At 38.6% G+C, this 26,495-nt stretch overlaps 1 protein-coding gene across 4 annotated transcripts in view; it reads right to left on the bottom strand.

Moving 5' to 3' along the window:
• Nucleotides 1-8,389: 8,389 nt before the first annotated feature.
• The window catches only part of tom1l1 (target of myb1 like 1 membrane trafficking protein), a 36,811-nt gene continuing 18,705 nt past the window's right edge, over nucleotides 8,390-26,495 (bottom strand). For 2 of the 4 annotated variants that reach the window (XM_012971551.3, XM_031893991.1), the window contains 13 exons: nucleotides 25,413-25,562; nucleotides 24,398-24,526; nucleotides 23,728-23,802; nucleotides 21,121-21,237; nucleotides 18,550-18,683; nucleotides 16,826-16,886; nucleotides 16,124-16,277; nucleotides 15,772-15,853; nucleotides 13,225-13,279; nucleotides 11,860-11,965; nucleotides 10,590-10,671; nucleotides 10,304-10,382; nucleotides 8,390-9,100 (listed from right to left, as the gene is read on the bottom strand). In XM_012971551.3, coding sequence (XP_012827005.2) covers nucleotides 10,316-10,382; nucleotides 10,590-10,671; nucleotides 11,860-11,965; nucleotides 13,225-13,279; nucleotides 15,772-15,853; nucleotides 16,124-16,277; nucleotides 16,826-16,886; nucleotides 18,550-18,683; nucleotides 21,121-21,237; nucleotides 23,728-23,802; nucleotides 24,398-24,526; nucleotides 25,413-25,562 — 1,212 coding nt within the window. In that variant the 3' untranslated portion in view covers nucleotides 8,390-9,100; nucleotides 10,304-10,315. 4 annotated transcript variants of the gene reach the window in all.

Below are 26,495 nucleotides of genomic sequence, written 5' to 3'. Positions count from 1 at the left end.
ATTAGGTTTTAAGTGGGTTTAGTATCTAAGCCTGGATAGAAAAAAAGCAGAAGAAAAAGAAGAGTAGGAATAAGGGTGAAGACACACAGAGCTACTAGTAGCAGCTACATGATGCTACTAAAATAGACAATGCTGATAAATTACTGATATTTATCCCTACGTGTGTTTTAGCAGAGGCAATTCTCAGTATTGTCAATGGCAGGGGATTTCTGGTGTTCTGTAGCTGTGAAAAAGTAGCCGCTACTACTAGCTCCATGTGTTTTTACCCTTAAAGTATGGATAGATATCCTACCTAGATAGATATCCTAGACAAGTTTTCTGAATAAGGGGTCTTTCCATAATTTGGCTCTCCATACTTTGTCTACTAATAAATATTTTAAACATTAAATAAACCCAATAAATTTGTTGTGCTTCCAATAAGGATTAACTATATCTGAGCTAGAATCAAGTACAAGGTACTGTTTTGTTATTGCATAGAAATTGTGTTTTAAAATATTTACTCCCATAATTTATTCCCATAATTCAGAGCTTTCTGGATAATTGGATTCTGGATAAATTATCAAATACCTGTTCCAGATGTGCTCATCTAAAAATGAGCAAAAACTGGTCAAACAAATTTAAAGGGCACCTATCACCCAAAAATTGCTTCCCCCACCAGGGGTTTGGGCTAATAGAGCCTGCACTCATGTTAGGGGAGACCATAGTGTTGTTTTTTTAAAAAAATAATAGCCCCTACAGTACTAGGATGGCAGCCATGTTGTGGCACTTGCATGAGCATAACGAGGGAGTGCAATAACTTGCTCATTATGCGAATGCGTGTGACTTATGGGGGTGAGTTGCATCACACGCATGCACATAATGAGCGAGCGGGAGGTCAACTTTCACTCTACTGCATATGCACTTACCTGGTGAAGATGGAAGAAGCTGTAGAAGATGTTGTCAAGGAGCTTCTACAGAAATTTCCCTAGGTCGGTGCAGTTTTTAAACAAACAGGAGCTACACATTTTGGCCCCGTGGTGATTATACCACTCCTCCTGTGCTCCTTCTCTCAGTGCTAATGCTAAGTTCTAACACCCCATAGCACAGAATGGAGTTCTAACTAAGCAGTAGGGCCAGAACTAGGGGTAGGCAGAGGAGGCACCTGCCTAGGGTTCAACAGTGAAGGGGCTAGGCAGGTACCTTTTTTGACAACCCCTAATCTGGGATCTCTTATCCCTGCCGTTGATTTTCTGCTCTCCCACTCCATGAGGTCCCTGCGCATCCAAGCATTCGTGCACATGTTGGGGGAACGGTGGGAGCGAGTTGGCTTGGCCCGCCTCTGCTAAGCAGCCCACATCCTCCCTGTATCCCATCCCTCTCCCCCTGCAGGGTACACACGGACCATCCACAGGACTCTAAACCAACCATTTATTTTCCTATCCAATAAGCCAGTAACGGTCTGTGATGTGCAAGCTGCTAGCACAGATTTATTTCCTGTCCTGTCTTTATCCCATCTGCTGAATTTAGCATCCCCCTAAAAGCTGAGCATGGTGCATGCTGAGATATTCATTAGTGAATCTGAGTTGCTCATTACACCCAACCAATGAAGCCACTTTCGGGTGGAACTTCTTGGGCATTTGAGTTGTATATTCCCTAGCCCGACTCTGTGGCATGGTCTGTGTGTGACATCCTCACTAAACAAAACGTTCTGCCCCACCAATTTTATTCCCTGCCCTCACCCACCTGTTCCTGGACCATGCATGGAAGTCTAGGAACAGTGGTGCGATTAGGGGTGGACAAGGGGGACAGTCCTCTGGGGATTACCAGCCCTCTGCTGTCACGGCTGCTAGGGTGCCTGCATGGCCAAACACAGCCCATACTCCTAGAATGCTACTTACACCTCCCACAAAAATGTTAACTTCAGGTTCATAGCCACCTATCTTAGAGAAAATCCCAAGGCCACAAGTCTCATCATGCAAGACTGGCATGATGACTACAAGTAAGTGCAGTGAAACACACAAAGCTGCCTTGTGGGAGTTGGGAGTCGGCGTAACACATTCAGAAGCTGCTAGTAAGTTGTAGTAGATCCCCTTAAAATCTTTTTCTCTTGCTTGCACCTCCTAGAGAATAAGAGAAGACTTCTGTGTTGGTTTCTTGCCATGCCCTCTGCCACCTCAGCTTCCAGTTTCCTTAGATGTTATCTGTATTTGCCGCTCACAGTTCTGGCTTGTGCCATGGAACTTGAAAAAAAAGTTTTTCCTGGTTGCCAACAGTATCTGCCGCTATCAGAGCCTCTCTTAGGAAGTGACCAAAATTGAAAGAGGTTTTGTGCAAACCCAAGTGAAATCGTCATCATTTTAGCTAAATATTGTAAAACACTTTATACTTATATCTTAATCAAGCAGATATTAAGGGGCATATTCATTAAGCTGTATACAACGAATTCGCTGAAAAAACGGCTTAAAAAGCTGTGTAAAATAAACGGAGAAGATCGCCCCCAAGTCTTGTTAAACAAAAGAAAATAATAACTGACTTGGTCCACAAGCTAAGCATAACACTATATTTATAACGTTTATGTATACACCACCTAATCTATGCTAGTATTTTAATTAGCTAAAAATAAATTCATTATTTTAACAAATCTTACTGATTAATAGTCTATTATTTATCTGAGGCCTCTTGGGCTTTCACACAGTTCTTCAAGGGGGACCAAACTGGATAATAGTAATTATACTTATTGTGGAGTGAAGCTGTAATTTCCTTCATAAGAGATATTTCATTTATTGCTTTAACCCTTTAAGTGCCATCAGAATTTCAAGTTTCAGCTACGCTCAGTGCCAGGCATTTTTTTTTAACATTTTGTGCTCTCTCATTTTAGGGGCATTTACTGGGGCAGGGGGGAAGGTTAATTTAGATAAATATCATTTTTTTTTCAGGAGACCTGAGCTTTCCAAATATGCCTGAGTTGTTGTGTATTTCCACTTCTAGAACAAGATTTAGAGCTCTAATTACCATTAAAAAGCAATCACTTCAGCTACTGAAAATTCAACATATTTTCTGCATTTTTTGTGGGGTAAAAACACAAAAAAATAGATTGACCCCCCAAAACCATATATTTTTGGAAAGTACACATTTGGGCAAAACGGGTACCCATGTCTTTCTACTCCAAAGTATGGTGTCACAATGCTTTCCAAAAATTGTCAGTTTTTGAGGAAATAACCAAAAAGCGCCTCAAAGCTTCCACGTTCAACATCTTGTCTCCCATGTAGCATTAGGTACCAAGAAAAAACATTCTAAATATAAAAATCCAAGGGCTCACTGAACAGTTTGATGCCCATTGTGCATAGGATTACCAAAGTATCTGGCATTTAGAGACCCCAAAAGGAAGTTAGTGCATACAAAATGCCCAGAAAATTACTTGACCCCCAAAACCAAATATTTTGGGAAAGTACACATTCGGGTGAATCCAAAATGGGAACCCACATCTTCTGTTCTTGATCCAGTAAGAGGGCAGTGCTGGGGGAAGGTAGAAGACCAGGAAGCGACAGGCACATAGTATCCACATGCCTGCCATTTCCTATGCGGCCTCTAGGCCATCGCACCCCAGGAGCCACTCATTCCCCGTCTCTGCTTGTTGCCTAGGGGCTGGGAAACAAGTGAGGTGTGAAGGAGTGGCTTTTCCTCACCCGGAATTGCACCAGAACATAGAATCTAATATCTATGGTCCTTTTATACACATATAATGGGGTCCATTCAGAAGAAGCAAGCAGAATGTGCAGGTCATTTGCATGTCAGTTATGTTGGTAGATCTTGCTACAAAGAGGGTAATATGCTCTTTTATGCTTTGATGTGGAATGCAGAGGCAAGTCTCTATAACTGAACATTCTCTGAAATTCATGGCAAATATATATAAAAAACATAGTAACTACATTCATCAAGTTCAACCTGAAATGTCTTTATATAACTTGCCTAACTGCTAGTTGATCCAGAGGAAAGCAAAAAAAAAAACCCCATCTGAAGCCTCTCTTGCTGCAAAGGGGGAAAAAATTCCTTTCTGACTCCAAGATGGCAATCGGACCAGTACCTGGATCAACTTGTACTAAGAGCTATCTCCCATAACCCTGTAATATTATGAACCCACTACTCTTCAGTTTTTTAACCATGAGTCCCCAAATGTTGGCAATGTTGCTGGATTCTAATTAAAAGGATTTTGGCACAGAAAAACAAGGTTAGCCATTTTCTTACTTTCCCAAGTACCCCCAACCTTGTGTTCTCATAAACTTCAGTCATTCTTTGCTGCTGTCCTGCAAGTTGGGGTCATGTCACACATGTAGATATACATACTGGGAGCTTACATTGCAGTGGCCAGAGCGCAAGAAGTGAAAATTTAGTGGACCCTTGGCTTTCATATTTAGGATATTTTTTCTTGGTACCTAATGCTTTGTGGGAGATAAGATGCTTGAACGTGGAAGCTTTTAGGTGATTTGTTTTTAGTTCTTTAATAGAAATGGTTACCCATTTCATTTTGGCAGAATGTGTACTTTTCCAAAATATATGGTTTCCTGGGGTAAACCTGGGAATGTTCCAGGATTTTTGGCTTTGGAATCTAAAGTATGCCGTATTCTGCTGTATTGCTTTGAAAATTTGGTAATTTACTGCTGTGAGTTTTTGATCTATAGAAGTCAGAAATCTCCATAACACTTTACATATCTGGTATTGGCATGTTTAAGAGACACAAAGCTTTTTTAATCAGTTGGAATTTTGCCCATAAAATAAACAATTTTACTGTTATAAATCCCAATACCATGATAAATAGCAATTTTATTTTATTTTTTTTTTAATATTTAGAGCTCTGAATCTTGTTCCAGAAGTATAAATACACAAAAACTCAGGCATATGTGGAAATCTCAGGTTCTCTTAAAAAAAATTATATATAGTTTTCCTACTTAAACTAACACCCTAAAATGAGAGAGCACAAAATTTTCAAAAAATGTCTGGCACTGAGGGGAACTGAAATGTGAAATTCTGCTGGCAACTTAAAGGGTTAAAAAATATATAGTTTCGGGGAGGGGGTAAACAATTTTTTTTGTGGCTTCATCCCACATAAACCTGTGGTGTTCTCTAACCCTATTGTTTCTGACATGCACCTGGGAATAGAATATGCAGAGTCAGAGACACTGGCTAAATACATATCCTAAAATCCTGCTAAAGTCCTTATCGTGGCTTCCTATTAAACAAAGAATATCCTACAAACTCCTTCTCCTAACCTTCAAAGCCCTCCGTTCCTCTGCTCCTCACTACATCTCTTCCCTTGTGTCTCCGTATGTTCCTGGCCGACTCCTTCGTTCCTCGCAGAGCAATCGTTTGGTTGCGCCCCCCACTGCTACTGCTGTTTCCCGCCTTAAACCTTTCTGCCTGGCTGCCCCTTACATTTGGAATGCCCTCCCTGATTTCCTCCGGAGAGAATCCTCCCTCAGTCTTTTTAAAACTAAGGTTAAAGACTACCTTTTGGAGCACTCGCCCAGCACCTAATCAGGGAACTGGCACTTATATTGTAGTGTCACCCACTGTGACCTACAGCACTTATATTTGCCTATTTGTGTCTGTTAGTTACCCCTCCCATATAGATTGTAAGCTCTACGGGGCAGGGACTTCCTTCCTCTTGTGTCCTCGACTCTTAACTTATTGCTGCTGTATTTATCTGTATTTATTATTATACTTTGTATTTATCTATTATCTTATTAACCCCCTGTTTGTATTAATGTATTCTACTATACAGCGCTGCGTACCTAAGTAGCGCTTAATAAATAAATATACATACATACATATCCCCATCAAGCTGCTCTAGAGTGCCCCTAATTTGCACTTAAGCAAAGAAAGTATAAGGGGTGAAAATAAAAACTGATTTATTGAGGAAAGAGAAGAGGATGAGGACAGGGTAGAGTGGAGAGCAAAAAGGAGCAAAAGTTACGAAGGAAAAAAAACCAGTGCATGGCAGAAGAATAATTTAGGATAATGAAATGAGGGAGATAACAGAAAAATTCAAGTAGAACGCAAGAGGGAAAATGTATCAGAGAGCTGATGTAAAGAGAAGTAAAATAGAAAGAAAGGAGGAGAATGGTGCACGAGAGTGTATGTAGTGTGCCAAATGCAAAAGACACAAAGGGAGTGTCTATTCTGTTTCAGATGATTGGAAGCTCTCAGCAGTAAAATTAGTCCTATTCTGCTTTTTGTTTTCTTCCTATGCCCCTTTTCTTGTTATTATTATTATTATAATATTGCTGATTAATAACATACAAAATGCCAAATATCCCATGGTGCTGTATTTATAGATGGGTGTATACCTAAAACATGAAAATACTAGTTAATACAGAAAGATGGAACTGCTCAAAAGAGTTTATAATCTACAACGTGTGGGGATGGGCAATATCAGGTGTCAGCAATACGAAAGATGTGGGACTGACAATTGCTGTCAGTGGGTAGTAGTGGCATATAGTGCATACTGATGAAATGGTTAGCTAGATTAGAGCTTTTAAAAAAAAAAATGTGTTCACTCTTTATTGCTGATTAGCTGTTGTTTTCATCCTGCCTCTTAAATTAGTGTCCATATGCCATTGGCTGGAAGCCAGGCTAAACACAGCGTCTAAGGGTAGCTTCAGAAAAAAAGGCAAAAGATTGTGGCCCAGACTGTGTAAAATACTGTATATAGTCCTACATTCTGATTTAAATGTTAGGTCATTATATATCACACAAGGACTGTACTTAAAAAGAATACCCTTCTAAAATATTGTCCATCCTGCAACCAATGAATAAAGAGGAAACATTTGTAAGCACATTGTTAGTCTTATCCTTTATTTCTATACATATATATATAGTGAAGCACTTTTACAAATATTGGGCATCAGTCTATTGACAATCTGAGGTTGTTATGGCATTCACACAATGTGGTTAATTTTTTAGAAGTGAATCAATCTTTCTATATGTTCTTGGGTATGGGGGAAATCCAAAGTACCTGGAGGAAACCCACTCAATAGGTAGAACACATCTGCTTTAAATTCTCAAGTGCTATATATGTGCAGATTTGGAATTCCTATTAATAAAACAGTACCTTAACTTAAGGTATGGGGATCTACATTTCAGAAATATCACTGGAACATCCCTGGCCACAAGCATTCCAGATATTATATCATTTACCTGAATATGGAATATAAATTAGCTGTACAGTATTAATTTCAATAAAAAAGTGCCTTTAAATGGCAACATAAGGAAGTGTAGTGGCAACTACGTGTGCTTGCTTGTTGCCAATGCTGGTTGAATCAGTAATAACCTAGGACTATATCAAGTAGGTACATGTGTGCATGTTTGTATTTTTTAGTAGACTTTAGTAGTATGGAGAACCAAAATACGGAATGATCCCTTATCCAGAAACCCTTGGACCCTAGCATTCAGGAAAAATGTCCTATGCCTGTATTTGTCTTGTTAGGGTTGGAACATTTTGAATCACACTCACAAAGAAGAAAATGTGGGTTCCTCAAACAAAGTTGAGAATGATAACAAAAAGTGCCCTCAACAGGCACGAAAAGTGTTAGGCTTTTTTTTGTCCTAAATCAGTGTTTTTCAACCTTTTTTGGGCAAAGGCACACTTGTTTCATGAAAAAAATCACGAGGCACACCACCATTAGAAAATATTAAAAAATTTAACTCTGTGCCCAGCAGCAGTGCCCCCCTAGTACACTGGTGCCCAGCAGCAGTGCCCCCCTAGTACATTGGTGCCAAGAGCAGTGCCCCCCTAGTACATTGGTGCCAAGAGCAGTGCCCCCCTAGTACATTGGTGCCCAGCAGCAGTGCCCCCCTAGTACATTGGTGCCAAGAGCAGTGCCCCCCTAGTACAATGGTGCCCAGCAGCAGTGCCCCCCTAGTACATTGGTGCCCAGCAGCAGTGCCCCCCTAGTACATTGGTGCCAAGAGCAGTGCCCCCCTAGTACATTGGTGCCCAGCAGCAGTGCCCCCCAGTACATTGGTGCCAAGAGCCAGCCCCCCTAGTACATTGGTGCCCAGCAGCAGTGCCCCCATAAGTCAGTGTGCCCCGTGGCCCCCCCTAATACATTGGTGCCCAGCAGCATTTTACTTCTGCTCTTCGGCGGCTTCAGCAGCATCTTCCCCGCACGCGCGCCGCCTCTGCACTTCTGCCTACACGAGACCGCACACAGGCCCTTTTATAACGTTGCGCCCCGTGCGTACTGACGTCACCCGTACACACGGGGCGCAACCAATGACAGGGCCCGGATTTTATTAAAGGGGGCTACTAAGAAACTGTAGCATCGCCGGGCCCCCTTTGAAAGTAAAAATTGCGGCCCTGCCTACGGCACACCAGGCAACATCTCGCCGCGGAACAGCGGTTGAAAAACGCTGTCCTAAATAAATGAGCTTTTAACTTTATTTTATTATTCTCTATTTTGTTTAGGGAACCCCCATTTTCTTCTTTTTTAGTGCAATACCATAAACCCATAGACTGGGGTGCCTGGTGGGTATTTTCCCCCGTGTATAACTATATTTTATTTACAAGTACTATGTAATTCCTTTTGGAGCATTGGTTACTGCTCTCTGTTTTTTTGCATATATTACTGTATACTGAAACCCGTATACCTGCATTAATTTGATTTTGTAGTTTTAACTGTTTTAATTCAATGGAATACAAAGGGTGTTTGGCAATCCTTTTCCCCCTTAGATTTCTTTGTGCAAGGACACTGAATGCTCACTATTGAAGTCAGAATGTTTGAGGTGGATGCATGAGATGTCATTTGTGATATTGGAAAAATGAAAAAAAAAAGGTAAACAATTGATGATCTACAGAAAAAGAATAGTGCTGTATTTGAGAGCAGGGTCAAGCCATTCAGTATGTCGTTCTTGGCATAATGAATTTAAATCTGATTTAGGACTAGATGAATAGATTTTGTTGGTTGGCAGCCTAATGAAAAACCTCTGTCTAATCGGATGGCTTAGGTTTTCTCCACTATTAGGCCAAAGAGTAAAGCATCACATAGAAAAATATTCGGGAGTATTCCATCCCATCTCCTATCATTGGCTAAAAACATCTTCCATAAATATGTTGAGATTTGCTCTGCAAAGAAAAATAAATATTTCTCAGTTTATAGACTTCTTATCAATATTATAGACCTTTTTTCCTACATTAACCTCCCAAAATATATCAACAATAAGAAATGATAAAATATAGTGAATCATTCTCTATACACATGTGGTCCTGGAACTTATGTAAGGGCTCTGGCACACGAGATTTGTCGCCTGCGTTTTTTCCCCCTGGCGCTTTGGCGACAAGTCGCCACGACAATACCCACAAAGAGATTTCATGCGAGTTGAGCTCCAGGCGATCTGCTACCCATGGTACACTCAACAGTTAACCCCCCCTCATGTTTACTCAAGTCGCTCAGAAAAGGGTCTGTGTGCGATTTGAAACAGCAGGCGATTTGAAGTAGCCTCTTATTTTTTGACGCTGGCGATTTCCCTTGATTTAGCATTGGCGTCTTGTCGCCAAATCGCTCTTTTAAAAATCGCCGGCGACAAATCTCCTCGTGTGCCAGAGCCCTAAAGGATATATATGAATAAGAAAAAGAAGCCTCCTGGATCCTGAAGAGTGATTGCTGGTGCACATTTGGCTGCATCTATGGTGAAGAAGACTGATATACTAGCGGATGCATCACAAGCCCAAGTGAATATGGTGATTTTGGCATGGAAACAAATCACTGGGAGCAACCCCTTTCAGTGATTATAATTACTTTGCTTAGGCCTCAGGTTGGTGTTCCTCTTGGCTGAAAAGCACACTGGCCCAGGGTGGTAATCTGGTAAAGCAGACCCTGCAATAGCAAGTAGGCCCAGTAAGACCCTAATAAATTAGCAATTTTAATACATCTTGGTAGAATGGGTCAACTTGCCAATGTTTTGGGTTCTACATTTGCTGTGAGGCCCAGTAACATCTAGTTATGCCACTGTCTCCGGCCAAGGGTTATTTCACAATATAAGTTCTGATTTTACGCTACTGTACATGTGCAAAGCCCAAACTAATCACAAGGGTCCCTGAAAAAGGAAAGTGCTTACCTAAGGTCTGACTTAAGTGTTTATCATCACTCGGGGGTGGGGTGCCTTACAAACTGATAAATTACTTACTATTATTTTTGCAAAATACTGATACAAATTGAATCATCTGAGGACATTTCAAGTCCTCAAAATGCAACTGTTTTAAAACAATAACTACTTCAGTGAATAGGTTTTTACATTCCAGCCTACAGCGAAGTCAGCTAGAACTTACAGGTATTAAATGCTAACACTCAGCGCCACTATTTGCAGTTTTCCTCCACAATGAAGTATCAATTTCTTCATATATGACTCTGGAATTAAAAAAAAAAAAGGGATCAGAGCTTGCCACAGTCAGAAATTATTATATCCTAAGTCTGGGTTCATTGAGCTGAACCCAGGCTATAAAGCTGTAAACATACATACTGTACACAAGGCACTAAAATGCCTAAAGGTTGTAAATGAGTTTAATGGCTCTGTTCTTACAGTTGTTTCCTATACCTGAACTAAAGTATACTTACTCGGTTCTATTACTTTCAGCCAATGGATCAAATTCTAACAGTTCATAGTAGTTTGGCAACAAAGAATTGTTCTCTGATGCACCTGAAAAATAAAACAGACATCACAATTTATTATAATCCCCACAAAAGAGAATTATTACACAAGCCAATTAAGATGATGTTTGCTTATGGGATATGTGTCGAAAGAATAAATCGAGAATAAATGTGCAGTACAGAACATTTTTTAAATAACAAAAAAAAATATATATATATACACACACACATAAATATACGGCAACCTTCTCTAGTAAATGTTAGTTGGCTTTAGTGTGACTATTTAGATAAGCATCTATTCAATGGCCCAAGGAAGATATGCTCATTTTGTAAGGTCACCCACTCGCTGGGCCAAATCTGGCCAATGCGATTGTATTGGACTACATAAACACGCTGATGCACTCCTCATCCATTGGGATTTTCAAACCTTCAAAAACTTTCAAAACCTATCTGGCGTTGGTGAGGATCTTGGGTAAAGTTACAGCCTGCAGATCCTTTTTGAAATATCTCCCCAGCCCTGCCTACATCTATGCCTTGATTAGTCAATTTTTCTGTCTGCAGGAGAGCTATGCTCTGATTGCAGAAGCCAAAAGAAGTGCCAAGCAGGTTTGGGGAGGCTTGGCATCCCCCAGCCTTATTGAAATCCACCTATGACACTGATGGACCAGCAAAGCAATGGGTTACTGATGTAAATCAAACCTAAATGCTTATTTGTGTGTTAGTGCATGATGGGAAACACATTTAATTACAGCTGCCTTAACTTAAAGTTGGGTTGGTGCACACTTTTAGTCTGTAACCAGTAGCACTAGGGTAACCACAACTATTAAAGGTAGTGATGGGTAAGTGTTTGGGCATCTGTACAGCCACTTTTTTTTATAATGACAGGGATACCACAAGGCAAAACATGATGGTGTCCCTTTTAACAAACAGTCAAAATGTATGATGGGAAGGGTAGTTTTGAGAACTAAATTAAACTTGCTAACAGTACAGGATGGTGGGGGCCTAGATTAAGTCACCCCAACACCTCCTGTGCTATTAATTAAAATATCTACCATTATAAAACATTGCAAGCATGTATTTCTTGAATAAACAAGTTGTTGCTTTTTATATAGAGTGGAGAATTTGAAATGCACATGTTTGATTTGCACTGCATTCTGGGACACAATAGGTAATTCTATTTTTCGAATATATTTTGCATGGCATTTTTACATTCCCCACTGACATACAGCACATATACCTGATTTGTTTTCTGCTAGTTGTTTGGATGTTGGGTTATTCGGTATTAGAAGAACAGTCGGGCTGAGGGCAGGAACTGTCGGAAGGAGAGTTGGTTCTGCTGGAGTCTGCAGGCAGTCGTGAAGAAAAAATAAAAATATTTAAAGGACATGTAAACCCTACACACAAAAATATATTGGTGAACAGCCTCTTTGAAATCTGTAAATAACTGGCACTCTGGTTGTTAATAGTAAGGCTGCAGCATCCCCTTAATCACTTAGATTTATTCTTCTCCTCTATACCACTTGGTCCCTCCCTCAGGAATTTACTTTGGCTGTTGGCTCCTGGGCATGCTCAGTTCTTCCCAGCTCCGATTACTAAACACACTCACACCATTCTAGCAGCCAATGAAGACATGGCATTGCTGTTTCCCGTAGAAACTCTGCTCTAGCTGTCTGCTCCTATTTTTTTCACCTAACCTCCTCTCCTGAGCTCAGCTTTGCCATTACAGTGCTCAATCCAAGCAGAACTTTTTATCAAAGTAAGTTCTGCCTGTGTGAGCCTGCATTCTTGATGAAATTATGCTAAATGGGGGTCTTTGTGCACGTATGCTGTTTGCAGATTTAAATGTAACTGATGATGCGTCAGAGGGAAAATGGCCACCGGGTGAAAACTTATGTTAAGGTCCTACAATAATCAGATGCCCTGGTTAAACTGCATCTGATCCATCAGACAATGTAGGGCACTGTCTTTCTCAGACTAAGAACAATTCTCGTCTTAATTTATACTTTGCAATAAGGGAAAATCATAGAGGTCATAGTTCCTCAGTCCACAGAAAAGGCAGGCTCTGACCGCCACTAATTGAATCTTCTAGTCGGCCACTAAGGAAGCCACTACATCTTTTAAAGGAGTACACACACTCACTGTAAAATGAAAATAGAATCAACCACTGGTCTACCAAGGATAAAATTCATGAGGACAGAAAATGTTGCATTTTTTCTAGTTTCCTAAAAAGTAATCCAAACTATGTGGAAGTTAACCTCTGTTAATGTGCTTATGTTACTTTATTTATTATAGTCATTTTAAGGTGAACAACCCATTTCATTGGTCCCTTTCAGGCTAAAATTTAAGACCTCTCTACAAATTAACGTGAAACTGTTCTCTGCATCTGCACTGCATCTCCTTTAATATAAAAAGTCCCAATTGTGCCAGCTTGACTAACTAATCCCCCTTTCAGTCACACAATGACAACTGGGTAACAGGCACTAATCAAAATGTGTTTTTTTTTTACCCCGGATGGCTGTCTATGCTATGGTAGATGCAGTTATTCCATACATTAACAATTTAGACATTTAAGTATTCATTTACAAACAGCTTATGTACTTACATTGTCATATATGTTCTGTGGAGGTACTTCTGGCAACTGGACTCCTAGTTCAAATCTGTGAAGTAGAGACACAATTAAGTTTGTGATCCTTTGAAGACAACCTGTAGGGAATAATTACTTGCAGATTACAGTGGGTACAATGAGTGTCCTCTTCAATTATCGTCATTCATTAGAAGATGAAGGTGTCAGATCTGATCAGACCAATATCCATGGTACATAGACGCCAGCTGGTATTATTGGGCCACCATAAATGTACAGAAAATTGTATAAAACCTTGTTTGTTTGAACGCGTTTGGCAGTGATAATGTTATAGGAACATAAGGATATGTGTATTAATTTAACTTTCACATAAGTAGTGATGAGCAAATCTGTCCCATTTCGCTTCACCGGAAAATTCACAAAACTTCAGAAAAAAATGGGAAACGCAGAAGAATTTACGAAACATGACACAAAAAGTTGTGGGTTTTTTTGTGACTTTTTTTTTGACACAATCACAAATTTTCCTTTGATCGTTCCACAAAAGAATACGACAGTGGTGATATGTGGAATTTTGTTGCAAATCTATGTCTGGCGAAAAAATTTGTTTATCACTACATATAAGCTCTTCGATAAAACTGAAAAAACTAATGACAAAAAAGGGTAAAACAGTGAAGCTAGAAAATCGATATGAGCTGATCTATGAGGGACCACAAAAATGTAATTTTGGTTACCAAACATCTCTGTTTGAACAAACTATTGATTTAAAGTGTACTCTTCAAGGTACAATAATTAGGGGAAATGGTTTTTTTTAAGTTGTATCGTATCATACTAATGTAATTCAAATGTGCTTAAATCTGATTGGTCATGTAGCAAAACCATCTCAAGTATAACATTAACATGTTATGTAAAATATGAATATAAATAAAGGTCTGCCCACCAATCAGATAGCACAAAACAAAGAGTCTATTTGTGTCTGGTCTCTTGCATGTAATGGTTACTCCCTACTAGTGATGAGCGAATCTGCCTTGTATCGTTTTGCTGAAAGATTTGCAGAAACTGCGTATTTTTCTCACTTGGCATGTTTTTTCTGTGGAGAATTTTTACGGCCGTTTGCGAAAAAATCTACCAATGGCAAAATTCAGAATTTTGCAAACCTTGTTTGGAAAAAAAAATTCTCTCATCACTACTCCCTACAGTTGACAATCCATTTGCAGCACAGATTCTGCCTTGATAGCAGGAGCTAAGCTTTCTGCTGCATTACAAAGAACAATGTAGGCAGCTGTAAGGTACATGGAAAGTGCTTATGATGTTTATGTATCGGGGCAACGTAACAGGCTAAGCAAGAAAGAGACTGAATCAGTTAACTAAATATCAGTACTGTATATCATATGAAAAGCCTGTGACATCAAGCACAGCTTATTAAAAAGGTCACATCACTGGATGCTATAGTCGTAACTTATCTTTATTTGGCAGGTACCAGTATATAATTTTCTGTAATAAATAACACAGTCTTCGATGCACTGCAGTTTAGCACTTAACTACATGGTATACACAGTACTCTTTCCTGATGCATTCATGACTTCACACTCTTCAGTGGTAACTATGAAAGAGTGTGAACACCAAATGCTGGAAGCAATTCTCCAGGGATACTTGCTTGTCACTAGGGAAATGCCAAGTGCAGTACATAATGACAGATGAGTAACAGAACCACCACATCAATGACATTGCTGAGATCATGCTGACACACCACTATTCCCTAGGCTGTTCTCTGCAGCTGTAGCTAGATGTTTATGTTAGAGAAAAAAGAAACCATCTTGTTTCTTTTCTCCATCTTGTTCATATCATTTAATATTAGAAGGGTTGTGAAATACATTGTATAAGAATGTTTCTGTTTGCTGTTGTAAAAACATTTATGATGAGTCCGCAAACTTGTGAAAAGTGTGTTGGGTGATGTCAACTGGGCCTCTTTGCCTGTTCTGTTCTTAGAGATAACAAAGCTAACTACTGATAAGACTGTTTCAGGACTATAAGACAAACATGCTTTGGGTTATTCAATGTAGTATCAGCTCATAGACAATTCTCATTTAAGAATGTCTGGATACTGCCTTCGTACGTACGAATAAAATGTAGCTACAATCAAACTGGCCTATCCAACAGTTTTTCCTTGACAGCTTTGGTGCCGAAACCCGGGAGTGAGGAAATTGCAGAACAGCCATACCGGAGAGTGAAAAGGATACTGAGACCTTTGGCGCCAGAATAAGGTGAGACCACATTTTTGTCTCTGATATAAAGCTCTCACTATCAATTTCATGTCTCTTTTGGCTGTATCAGCAAGAGTAGCATGTTGTAGGGACAACGTCAATGCGTCTGTCTGTCTACTCCTTTCACGTGAAATAAACCACTTCAATCAAACTGACCTATCCAACAGTTTTTCTTTGACATTTACCATGATCTAGACCAGATATAGATACAGAGAGGGAGATGTTCTTAAAGAGGAAGCCTATTGATAGATAATATAAAAGGGCAAATATTTTTATATCAGAGAAATGATTAAGTTAGTTTGCTCACCTTGTATCTACTGCTTCCCGTAGTCCTTGTAAATCCATCTGTGGATAAAGGAAAGGAACCCGGTTCTCCAGACCACTTTTATCTGTATTTTCAAATACCATAAGTATTAAAATTCTTGGCAGTAATTGCTAATACAGCTTTGCTATGCTTTCTATATCTCTACTCATAAAATCTCAGTGGAAAATACATTTTTGCCTTGATAGCTTTTTATTGCAAGGCCATGTTAATCTAAACTTTAATGGCTCTCTAAAGTAAGAGAAAACTGTCCAGTCATTAGTCTACAAGTGCTGAATGGGTTCTGAAGGTACATCTAGGTCTATCTATTCAAACAAAAGGACCATTTTAAATTTACCTGGAAAATGAGGAGTGTGTGTTGGCCAAGGGTGCATTGGCATAGTAGGAGCTGGCAGAAGGAAACCATTAGAATGGACAGGATGCACAGGGCCTGATGGTACATTCAAGTCTATCAGTTCAGACAAAGGAGCTGTAGGACCATTGTCATCAAACTGCAAAAACAAACTACAGGTTAATCCCAAACTACCACTATTATGCACATTATAAAATATTGTGTGATACTATATATTCTTGGTAGCTTGGTTGACGGGGCATTAAATTGTCAACAATGAAAAAAAGTAATAAAAATGAAGGGGTGGGGAAGGACATAAAAATCAAAATGTTGTTCACTATTTTTGCTACGAGAGATATCCGAAATCAATGCCATAATGCATGTCTACTTATTTAATATTGATTGGAAATTATCTAAATCAAGCAATGCTTTAAATCTCTCTTATAGGGATCTATCTGTGTAGAAGTTGTATCCACCAAGCAAGCATTCAGGATCAACACAATTTTATTAAAATCAACATCACTATCTGAGTATCTGCATGTTTAAGCTATGGGTAAGGCTGGTAAGAAGCAGGAACAGGTAGTAAGAGTACTAGCATGAGAGAAAAAGCAGAGGAAGGAATTGGAATAAAGTTGAATCTCCACTGCAGGCTGTACAGTATGTGTAATCTATGCATTAAGCACACACTGAACGATAACAGTATCTAACCGTCATTATTTCAGCCTGTCTTCTGTGTTCTGCCGACTGATTAGCTTTGGCACGGGAGAACCTGCAAAATGATTTTGTTTAGTTTATACAAAATGCAATACTAACAAATGTAATAAACAGCAAAACACGTAACCTGTGCTCCCAATCAATCAACAAGCAATCTTTCTCTAATTATACTGTATGTAGTACAACAATATCAAAAAGTGTAAGTGTTCAAAAATTGTCCGTATATGTGAGTAAATGCCCAGTCCCAGATGCCAATAGGTATAACTAGAGTCCCCCAACAGGCACTCCTCAGCTTTCAGAATAAACGCAACTGCTGTGACCAAACTCCTCTCCTCACTCCTCCAAAAAATCTCAGTTCATAGAACAGTTCATAGCTCAATATGCTTTACTACAGTCTCCTACATTCAAAAATTGGGTAATTTACTTAGAAAGCCAGTGTGAAGAGCCCATAGAGACTTGATCCGGTTTCCCCTCTCTGTATCACTTACTTAACCTGTGCAGTCAAGTGATGTCCCTACAGTTGACGCTCTAGTCCATGGATCCCCAACCGCTTATACCTGTGAGCCACACTCAAGTATAAAGAGAGTTGGGGAGCAACATGAATAAAAATATTCATGACAGTGCCAAATAAGGGCGGGGATTGCCTATTTGGTAGCTCCTATGTGTACTGGCAGCCTACAGGAGGCTCTGTTTGGCAGTACACCTGGTTTTTATGCAACCAAAACTTGCCTCAAAGCCAGAAATTCAAAAACAAGCACCTACTTTGAGGCCACTGGGAGCAACATCCAAGAGGTTGGGGAGCAACATGTTGCTCACAAATCACAACCTGATACATCTTGGGATCAGGTATTTACTCACATATAGGGACAGTTTTTGAACACTTACAGGACTGAATGATTTTCTCTTGAATTTGTAACAAAGGTTTTTTTCCTCTTGTTCTAAATGCAAGGGAAAACTAAATTTATGACATTATTTTATAGAAAATTTGTATTAGTATTTGTGAAGTGCAATTAGTTGTGATATAAAATCCTTTTGACGAATGGACTGCATATAAGGGCTACACCACAACCTATCACTTTTCTGCCAAAATGTTTGTCCAACCTTAGGTTTATAGCATATGCAATATTTGTCCACTAGTGTACTTCATGCAGCAGGGAAATGACTGATACTGTCCCTACTGTGCCTCCTGTCGTTAATGTGAATGGAAACTGACTCCAGGCATAAGGTTTTCATGTTAAACACGTTCATTTTAGGTAACTTTCATGCATACCTGTATAAATGGGATGGGGTTAGATACTAAAACAATCTTTGTGGAACCAGAACGAAATTACATCAGTACCAGAATCAGTTGTGACTTGAGACAACTGATAAAGCAACATGTTAATGCAGGTTTAAAGGGATGTTAGCAGAGCTTACATGGCTGATATGAGCCAATAATAAAGGTCCAGGCTACTTATACCCTTTATCAAATCACTGATGTATTAAGGTATAAGGCACTTGTAGATAAAAAATTGTAGAAAGCAATACCAGTCAGCAGTAGGAAGGGCTAGCAAGGTCCTGTATTAAAGGAGGTATTCACAAAAAGATCATTGTTCCCCTTAAAACATTGGTATGGTCCCATCTAAGATATGTAGTGCAGTTCAGTTCTAGTCTATAGTGCTTTGTGGAACTGCATCACAAGGCACAATATGTAACTGTATATAAAAATATGGGATTACCTTTCATGCCTTAGGAAAACATTATTCAAGTCATCATTTACTTGCACCAGTTCAATAATGACATCTTCATTTTGCACTGTTTCTACAAGTGTGAGAATCCTCCTTTGCATTTCCAGACATGCTTTATGCAGTTCCTGTTAAATGCCAAAAGAAAAAAAATCTGTGTTTGTAATGGTAAGATTAATAAGGTCTCTAACGTCCAAATAAGCATTTTGACAATAGGGACTTGTTAAAGAAAATAGGTGTTTCTTTAAATTTGGTTCTAGGTCTACATATAAGGCCTCCTTTACACTTTCCTGAAAGTCTCTATTGCCCAAATAAGCATTTTGACAATAGGGACTAATATTTGGATTATTGCATCCTGCTTCGAGCATTGTAAATAAGCCCTATGGCCTCAGTCCACATACACCTAGCTAGACATGCAAGCTTCTTTGAGTAATTTGTGATATGTTTAGATATAAAAATGTATGTGGTCTGTCTTCTGAAGTCCAGCCAATAATTGATGTGTGTGACATGCACAATGGCGTCATGCTAAATGAAGTGGCCTAGGCTGCTCTCTTACTTCTAGATCTCTTTGCCATTTTCCCATCTACAGTATATTCACACAGCACATCCCTACCCTACCACACCTCATGTAATAATAGTGTCCCATACGGTTAATTACAATGCTACCTAAAGTCACCTTGGATTTCCATGACCTATATTAAAGCATTCAGCCTGAGGCCTTGTGCGTTTATACAGTCAGTGACTTCTAATATCCTAGTATTTAACAGGGTGTGTATTATGCCTAACAGTAATCAGCACTCCTGACACACTGCCTGGAATTTTGTAAATACAATTTTATTCAGAAGGATGGAATGCTCAAGGTTAATTTAAAGAGTGCTACATTAACAAAATGGGCCTGCTTATAAATATATGTTTAACCTGCCATAGGATGAATGAAATATATGAGAGAACATACTACAACATAAAAATGGGTGGAGGACCAAAATAAGTGAGGGTTTTTAAACACAGTTCATGATTCTTTTTATCTACTGTGGCAGAATGTACTAATCTATGTTGGTTAGCAATGGTTAGATGGAGGATTAGCTGTACATTAATATTATTATAATATATATATATATATTTTTTTTTTTTTTTTTTTTTAAACACCAGGTATTCACCTCTCTTTATTGTTGATACAACAGAACCATCGTAGAACAGGGAAATAACTAGACTCTCAGATCCAAAATAAACACTTGGAAAGAGGGACAAAAAGAAATGTTGTGCCCATTTTTGTGACCACACCCCTTAAATACCATTTGAACACATTTCTTGGGGTTTTGGGGTCTTGTTTTATGTGTTATTACAGTTTTCCTAAAAAAGGTGAACTTGTCCTTTAAGATGCAAGTCTCAGTTCTCCCAAGAAACCTGTTTAGCTTATCAGTTACAATAGTATCTAAGTGCAGGTGTAGCTTGTTGACTTTTCTGGGCTCTCTGCCAAAAGCTACTTTTTTAATTAAGTTTGAGAAATATTGTATCTTTTTTAGTTTAGTGCAGGTTCAGTGCAGGATATCAAAGGGAAATGAGGGACTTTTCAGAAAGAATCTGGAACTGCGGGCTGAGCTGGATAAATTGGGACTGCCCCGTGAAAATCGGGACAGTTGGGAGGTATTCATAAAGGGATCCTTGCTTTACTGTACAAGGTTACACAGGAACCAGGGCCACACTCCCTTCACAGACATATGGAGTCCAGGAAAGAGCACCAAGATGTGGACCCATGCCTTTTTTAAGTACAGCAGCTCTGCAATTATCTGGCTCAGAGTTAAGCCTAACCCTTTGTTCATCAGGCAAGTGCCTGCACCTCTTGGCATAAAAAGTCACACATTTATTATATTTTTTGTCCAAGTTGTCACATCTTCAAAAGTACCCAGTCACAATACTGGGGTTATATGATAAAAGGTGCAGGGTTATAGGTCTAGTCACCAATAGCAAACAATTTGCATGTGGCATTTGCTGGTCACCTCTTAAAATCAAACATCAGTGTTACCTAGGCCAACTTTGTTCCCTATTACATATTTTCTGTAAGTCATAACAGATCATTTCCTTGTTTGTAAATATTAAGAAATAAATAAGAAACATTGCATCTCTCTCTCTGTTGGTCATCATCATTATTTACCTAATAGTGGATATGAGGCTTACACTACATACAACTCCAGGGGAACATACAGTAAGAGGCCTTGGCATGACTTGGCCATGGCAGTTAAATGCACAGTATGCTCACCAGTCATGAATGTTGAAAACGGTGATATAAAATCAAAAGATGCTGTGCATGTCTTCAAAACAAAAGAAATTATTCTGCAGTTTTCCAGTTTGTCAGATTGTGCATCATCTTTTTACAATGGAAGTTCTATTCTGCATGAATTGCTAAACTAATGGAGAGGTTAGTCTGACCATATCCTAACCACAACAAGGTAGACTATCAACTGGATCATAGTAAAAAAAAAAGTCTCAAAATCAGTAGCTTAGGTTGTCATATTAATTATCTTTGCATTGTTTTTATCAAAAATTTTCATTTTTTTCCCTTCTTACCTCTAAAAGGTCCATGTCCTCAGGATTTTCAGCTCCAAGTCTAGTTTCTAGTAAAATCTCTGACATTACCTTCACGTTCATTCTCACCATATCCATTTCGCTGTACAACTTACCTATCTGGCAAAAACAACAGGAAAAAATGTTTTAGCACTTTGGGTTCTCAACCACTGCAGCAATAAAAGTTAGAATGGGTGATATTGAGGAAATGTTTGCATTTAATTGACCAAATTCTGTGTGAATAGGTGAGCCAATTCCATCTTTGGTGCTCATTCTAATGTCAGAAGAATTTAAAGTAATATAACCCACAAGATCTGATTTTTTTGTACATTTTCCAGCAATTAATATTCTGACAAAAGGCATATTAAAGTGGACCTGTCACCCAGACATAAAAAGTTGTATAATAAAAGTCCTTTTCAAATTAAACATCAAACCCATATTCATTTTTATATTAACACATCCAAACCCATTATAAAGGCATTTAAAAATCCCAGCTGTCAATCATATATTGCCTGCCCCGCCTCTATGCTTTAGGCAGAGGCGGGGCAGACAATAACTTTAGCTTTCCATTCAGCACTACCTAGATCACTGCACATCTCACTTTTCCCCTCCCTCCTCATCATCTAATTGTGTAGCCAGTGCATGGGCCTGGGCATCAAGTCCCCCATTCTGGCACATAAACAAGATTTTGGCATGATACAAAGCTTGCCTTCATAACTGTGTCCACAAAATGGCCTCGGCCTGCTTGCTTTGATTGAGTAATTCCACAATGGAATGAAACAAGATTTATATTATTTTTATAGAGTAAGTAAAGTTTATGTTGCTCAACTAACAATATAGAAAACAATTTTGAGTTAATTCTTAGGGTGACAGGTCCCCTTTAAGACATCAGATCACATTGTTTATAATTTACCCTGTTGGTACGCTCCTATCTGGCCTTTTATTAAACCAGTCTTTAGATTATTTTCTTGCCTCCAAGAACAAAGTGGGCAAGTTTAGAAGTCACATAAGCGTACATTGGCACCAGGTATTGTGGCCACATGGCAAGCAAAGATAAATGGGGGCATATGTGCTATATCTGCCCTATATTAATATGACAAATTAAATGATATCCATGAATCGATAAACTTTGCACCCTGATGAAGTTTTCATTGCATCCCACTAATATTTGCTACCCATTTGTTCAGCCAATGCTAGTCATACTTGCATAACAGATCAATTTATGTTGGAAACATACGTTGCAATGAATTGCAAAGTTTCCGTCATGCATAACAGTACATTTACAGCCTAATGTTCTATTTGAAGAAAGGGATTTTGTCATAATATTTATGGTATACTTTTTATTTCTAAATAACAGTGTTTACATATCAAATAATTCACTCTACCATTAAAATTTGTATCCTTAAACCAACAAATGTATTTTTTTAGCTGTAATATTGGTGTGAAGTTTAGGGGGAAGGGGAGTTAACTAACATCACTCTTTTATTCCAGGTTTTCCTTGTAGAGCACTCAACCTACAATACATATTTTGCTCTAAAAATTCTGAGGAAAGATGACATCACCTCTGCTGAACAAATTCAAAGTTGAGAATTACTCTTATTTCTATTTAAGATCTAATAAACCAGGGTAAATAGATATAGATATTTTATTTATGATTAACAGACACTAAGCTCCTAACATGAAAAATAAAAGCAATTACATTTTGCAAGGTAAGAAGAGAAACTTCCATTGTTGACTGATTATTATGGTTTTATTTTCAAGCATTCTTGCAAAGAGAAACATTGGACAAACCCTCCCTCAATACCCATTCGTAATTGACCAATATGCCACATTCCAGTCTAAATATCTCCTATGCTTTGTACTAGAATTTGCCGGAGCAGGTATCTTGCACACTAATTTGGAGATGGGCAATATATTTAAGCAACCAAGAGCCATTTAACTGTATTTTTATGCTCCCCTTAGGCACTAGTAAATGAGGCCTTGTGTCTTACCATCCCTGCAGTATATTGTTTTGGTATAAAGCCTCCCACAGTGAATAATTAGATTTATGTATTGCTATCCTATGTTTAACTAACAGATAAAAAGCTGTGTATTTTATATACAACATGATGGTGGCAATGTTATTTTTAACCTGTGCAGGTTCTATGTCACCTGTATTGTGCTGGGAGTGGGGTTCTTACATAGACACTAGCTAGTACTAGCTAGTCTAGAGGAAAAGGCACATTATACTTAGTTTGTGTGTCAGGATGCCACAGCTGTACTACTAAATAGATATTTTAAAGACCTGGTAGCTTCTAGTTAATAAACACATGAATTTATGGTAAACTGTCCACCACAGGAGAAAGAAGCTGTGAAGATTTACTTATACAGAAGCAGAATATATAGAGTATTGCTGTACCATGCATTCTCATGTTATGTATAATGTAATCTTGCAGTGGTTATTTAACAGAATTATTAGCCTTCAGGGGTTCATTTGTTGGGGTCTGGTCAATAGGGAAGAAAAAAGTGCTACAATTTTCTTATTTGATCTTTTTTCCTGTGTAGTAAATGGCTTTCTCTGGAAGTGGCTTTGTAAAGAAACAGGAGTACATTATTGACTTTATACTATACCTGCTCAGGAGTAAGGTTGTGTAAATCAGCTTTTGAATGATGGGAGAGTGGGGATTGGATTGATTGCTTGGGAGACTGCAAAAAATACAAAAGTCATGTTCAAAGCACACAAAAAAAAAAATCACAAAATAAGGACTAATTGCAATTGCCTTAAAATACAACTATCAAAAAGTTAGGTGGCCTTTTGTAAAGTAAACACAAAACACATATAAAGCATGAAAAAACAAACACAGTCACTTTTTAAGACTAAAGTATCATAGCAATCTATAATGTAGCCAAACAGCCCAAAACTAATGAACTATCCTTAAAGTTATTGTGGTGCAGTCAAACTTTTTCAGGCAAATATCTGTACTGCACTCCTTATAATTTCTAAAACAAAACCTTTGCCCACCCCCAGCACCCATTATTTACTCATGTCAGACTCTGATATGCCTTCCTTCATAGTTGCTAAATCAAGGGCTTGTGAAAAGGCAAGGATCCATTTGGCTGGAGGACCAATGTAAACAGTGCATCCAATCTGTTGAATCTTGGCCCTACATCCAGCCCAACAGCATCAGTGGAAGAAGGCAAATGAGACTCACATATAAGGGGACACATATAAGGGGCTGGAGGGGGGGCATCCTTTAGATGCTACTGTAATCCAAACCCTGTAATCCTTTCTCACACTCACCTCTTGTGTTTCCAGCATTTCTCCATTTTCTTGCAAGGATGGGAATTTGATTCCCCTTTTAATCAGCTCTAGATACACTTCTCTTATCTCAGTTGCATTGATTTTCCATTTTGGATCATGTGACCATGTCTGTGTAAATATAGTACATTCATAATTAAACATAAAATAACTATTTATAAAAATTATGCCACCAGAATACCCTGAAATATCAAAGATTGTTCTTTACAGGGCTGCACCAAATTATTTAGGAGCACGTTTGCTGTGTTAATAGATGCAGACCACTAAGGGGATATTTACCTTCACACAACTGTCTGAATTTGAAGAGCCCCTGTCAGAAATAAACATTTTTGTAATTCATCTTTATTTTTTAAACTGTGTACTTTTGATGTAACAGACCAGAATCAATGCTACTAAATCTCTTTCCTGTGCTCTCTCCTCTGCCTTCAGAAGGGATTGCTGACACCAACTTGCATTCTGCCCAAATAGGAAGTTAACATGCCTGCCCTCTCCCTCTTCTTTTGCATTTCATTGATCCGATTGGCTGAATCTTGCCAGCCAATGGTGTCAAAGATATCCAAATGAAGCAGGAAAGGGAAGGCATGGACAGAACTAGTTCAGTGTGAATGTTTTTTATTAGGCTGCCTGCCAAGTCCTGGTATGAGAAATCCCCTACTGAGAGAGCAGAGAAGAGAGAACTTTATCAGTAAGTTACAGTTCTACTTCTTTTGGAGAGATCAATACAGATCATGCTCAGCCAAGTCCAAGACCTAAGACTGCACAATAGACATGGGCAAAGTTTTATTCACAATTTTTTTTTTTGTTTTTAAATGTTGTTGTTTATCAGAATGAAACTGCATGTGTACAGATGTGTATTTATTTGGTAATATGTCCTTGGTAAATGTACATGTGGCATTGAGACTCATTTTGTGGCAGTGAGACTCATTTTGTGGCAGTGTATTAGTATTTATATACTACACGGTTTATTGTCTGCTTATTTAAATATTAATAAACTTACCATAATTAAAAAAAGGATTTTATTTTGCAGGCTCACTGGTAGATTGTATTTTGGGTTTAACATTTTGACAAGCACATCCTTGGAAAAGTCCTTCTTCAGCACCAAGGAATGGAACGTAGGGACACAATTCTGCATGCACATCTCCAGCAGCTGCACAGAATATGAATGATTAAAGTAGTAACAGAATACTACTGGTGTACCTAATTTGCTGATCTGACATATTATAAGAGTTAAAATATACATGTATATACACACCATCACACATACTGCATATTATGTGTATATAGATATTTTTTTTAGCATTCAAAGGTAGCCACAATGGAAACTTCCACTCATATGCATAAATAAAAATACAGTACATTTATTGTTATTTTGGAACATCAAATCTATTAGTATATCTGGAAACCTGTTATCCAGAAAGCTCCAATTTACAGGAAGGCCAACTCGTTTGGGGAGGTCGTCAAACCAGCAGATCTTACAGTGTATGGCCACCTTAAACTGCATGAATCCATATTGGTGGCAAAACAATCCCACTGGGTTTATTTAATGTTTGAATGTTGTTTTGCAGACAAAGAAAAATGAAAGGTTAAAACTAAGTTAGAAAGAAAAGGTCTATGTAAATACAGCCATAAACACTCACAGTACTGCTGCTCTGAGTTCTCTGTGAAAAGAAACAATGCATTTCTTTCTTTCTATTGTGTACACATTGGCTTCTGTATTAGACTCCCTTCTCTCAGCTCAATCTTCCAGGAATCAGGCTTGAGCCTGCTCAGCTTGCTCCTCTCTCCCTCTCCCCCTTCCCTCTACCACCTACCATCCCTGCTGTAATCTGAGCCCCAAGCTACCAGACAGCAGCTTGCAGGCTGACATCAGTAGCAGATACTATTTTAAACAGAAAGAGATTTTAGGGCTGTTTACTCAGGCATGGTAACGCATTCTACAGAATAAATATAGCATTCTAGTTTGCACTAATGTGGCATTAACCAAAGAGTTTGTTTCACAATAATAAAATACGTTCCACGGTTTATCTGGTGTATGCTATGCTTTTTCCACAAAAGTAACATTGCTCAAATTAGAAAATGA

The sequence above is a fragment of the Xenopus tropicalis genome, chromosome 10, assembly GCF_000004195.4.
Source record: "Xenopus tropicalis strain Nigerian chromosome 10, UCB_Xtro_10.0, whole genome shotgun sequence".
Classification (NCBI taxonomy): domain Eukaryota; kingdom Metazoa; phylum Chordata; class Amphibia; order Anura; family Pipidae; genus Xenopus; species Xenopus tropicalis.
Note: the sequence above shows the minus strand (reverse complement) of the source record. Positions and strands in the feature narration are given on the sequence as shown.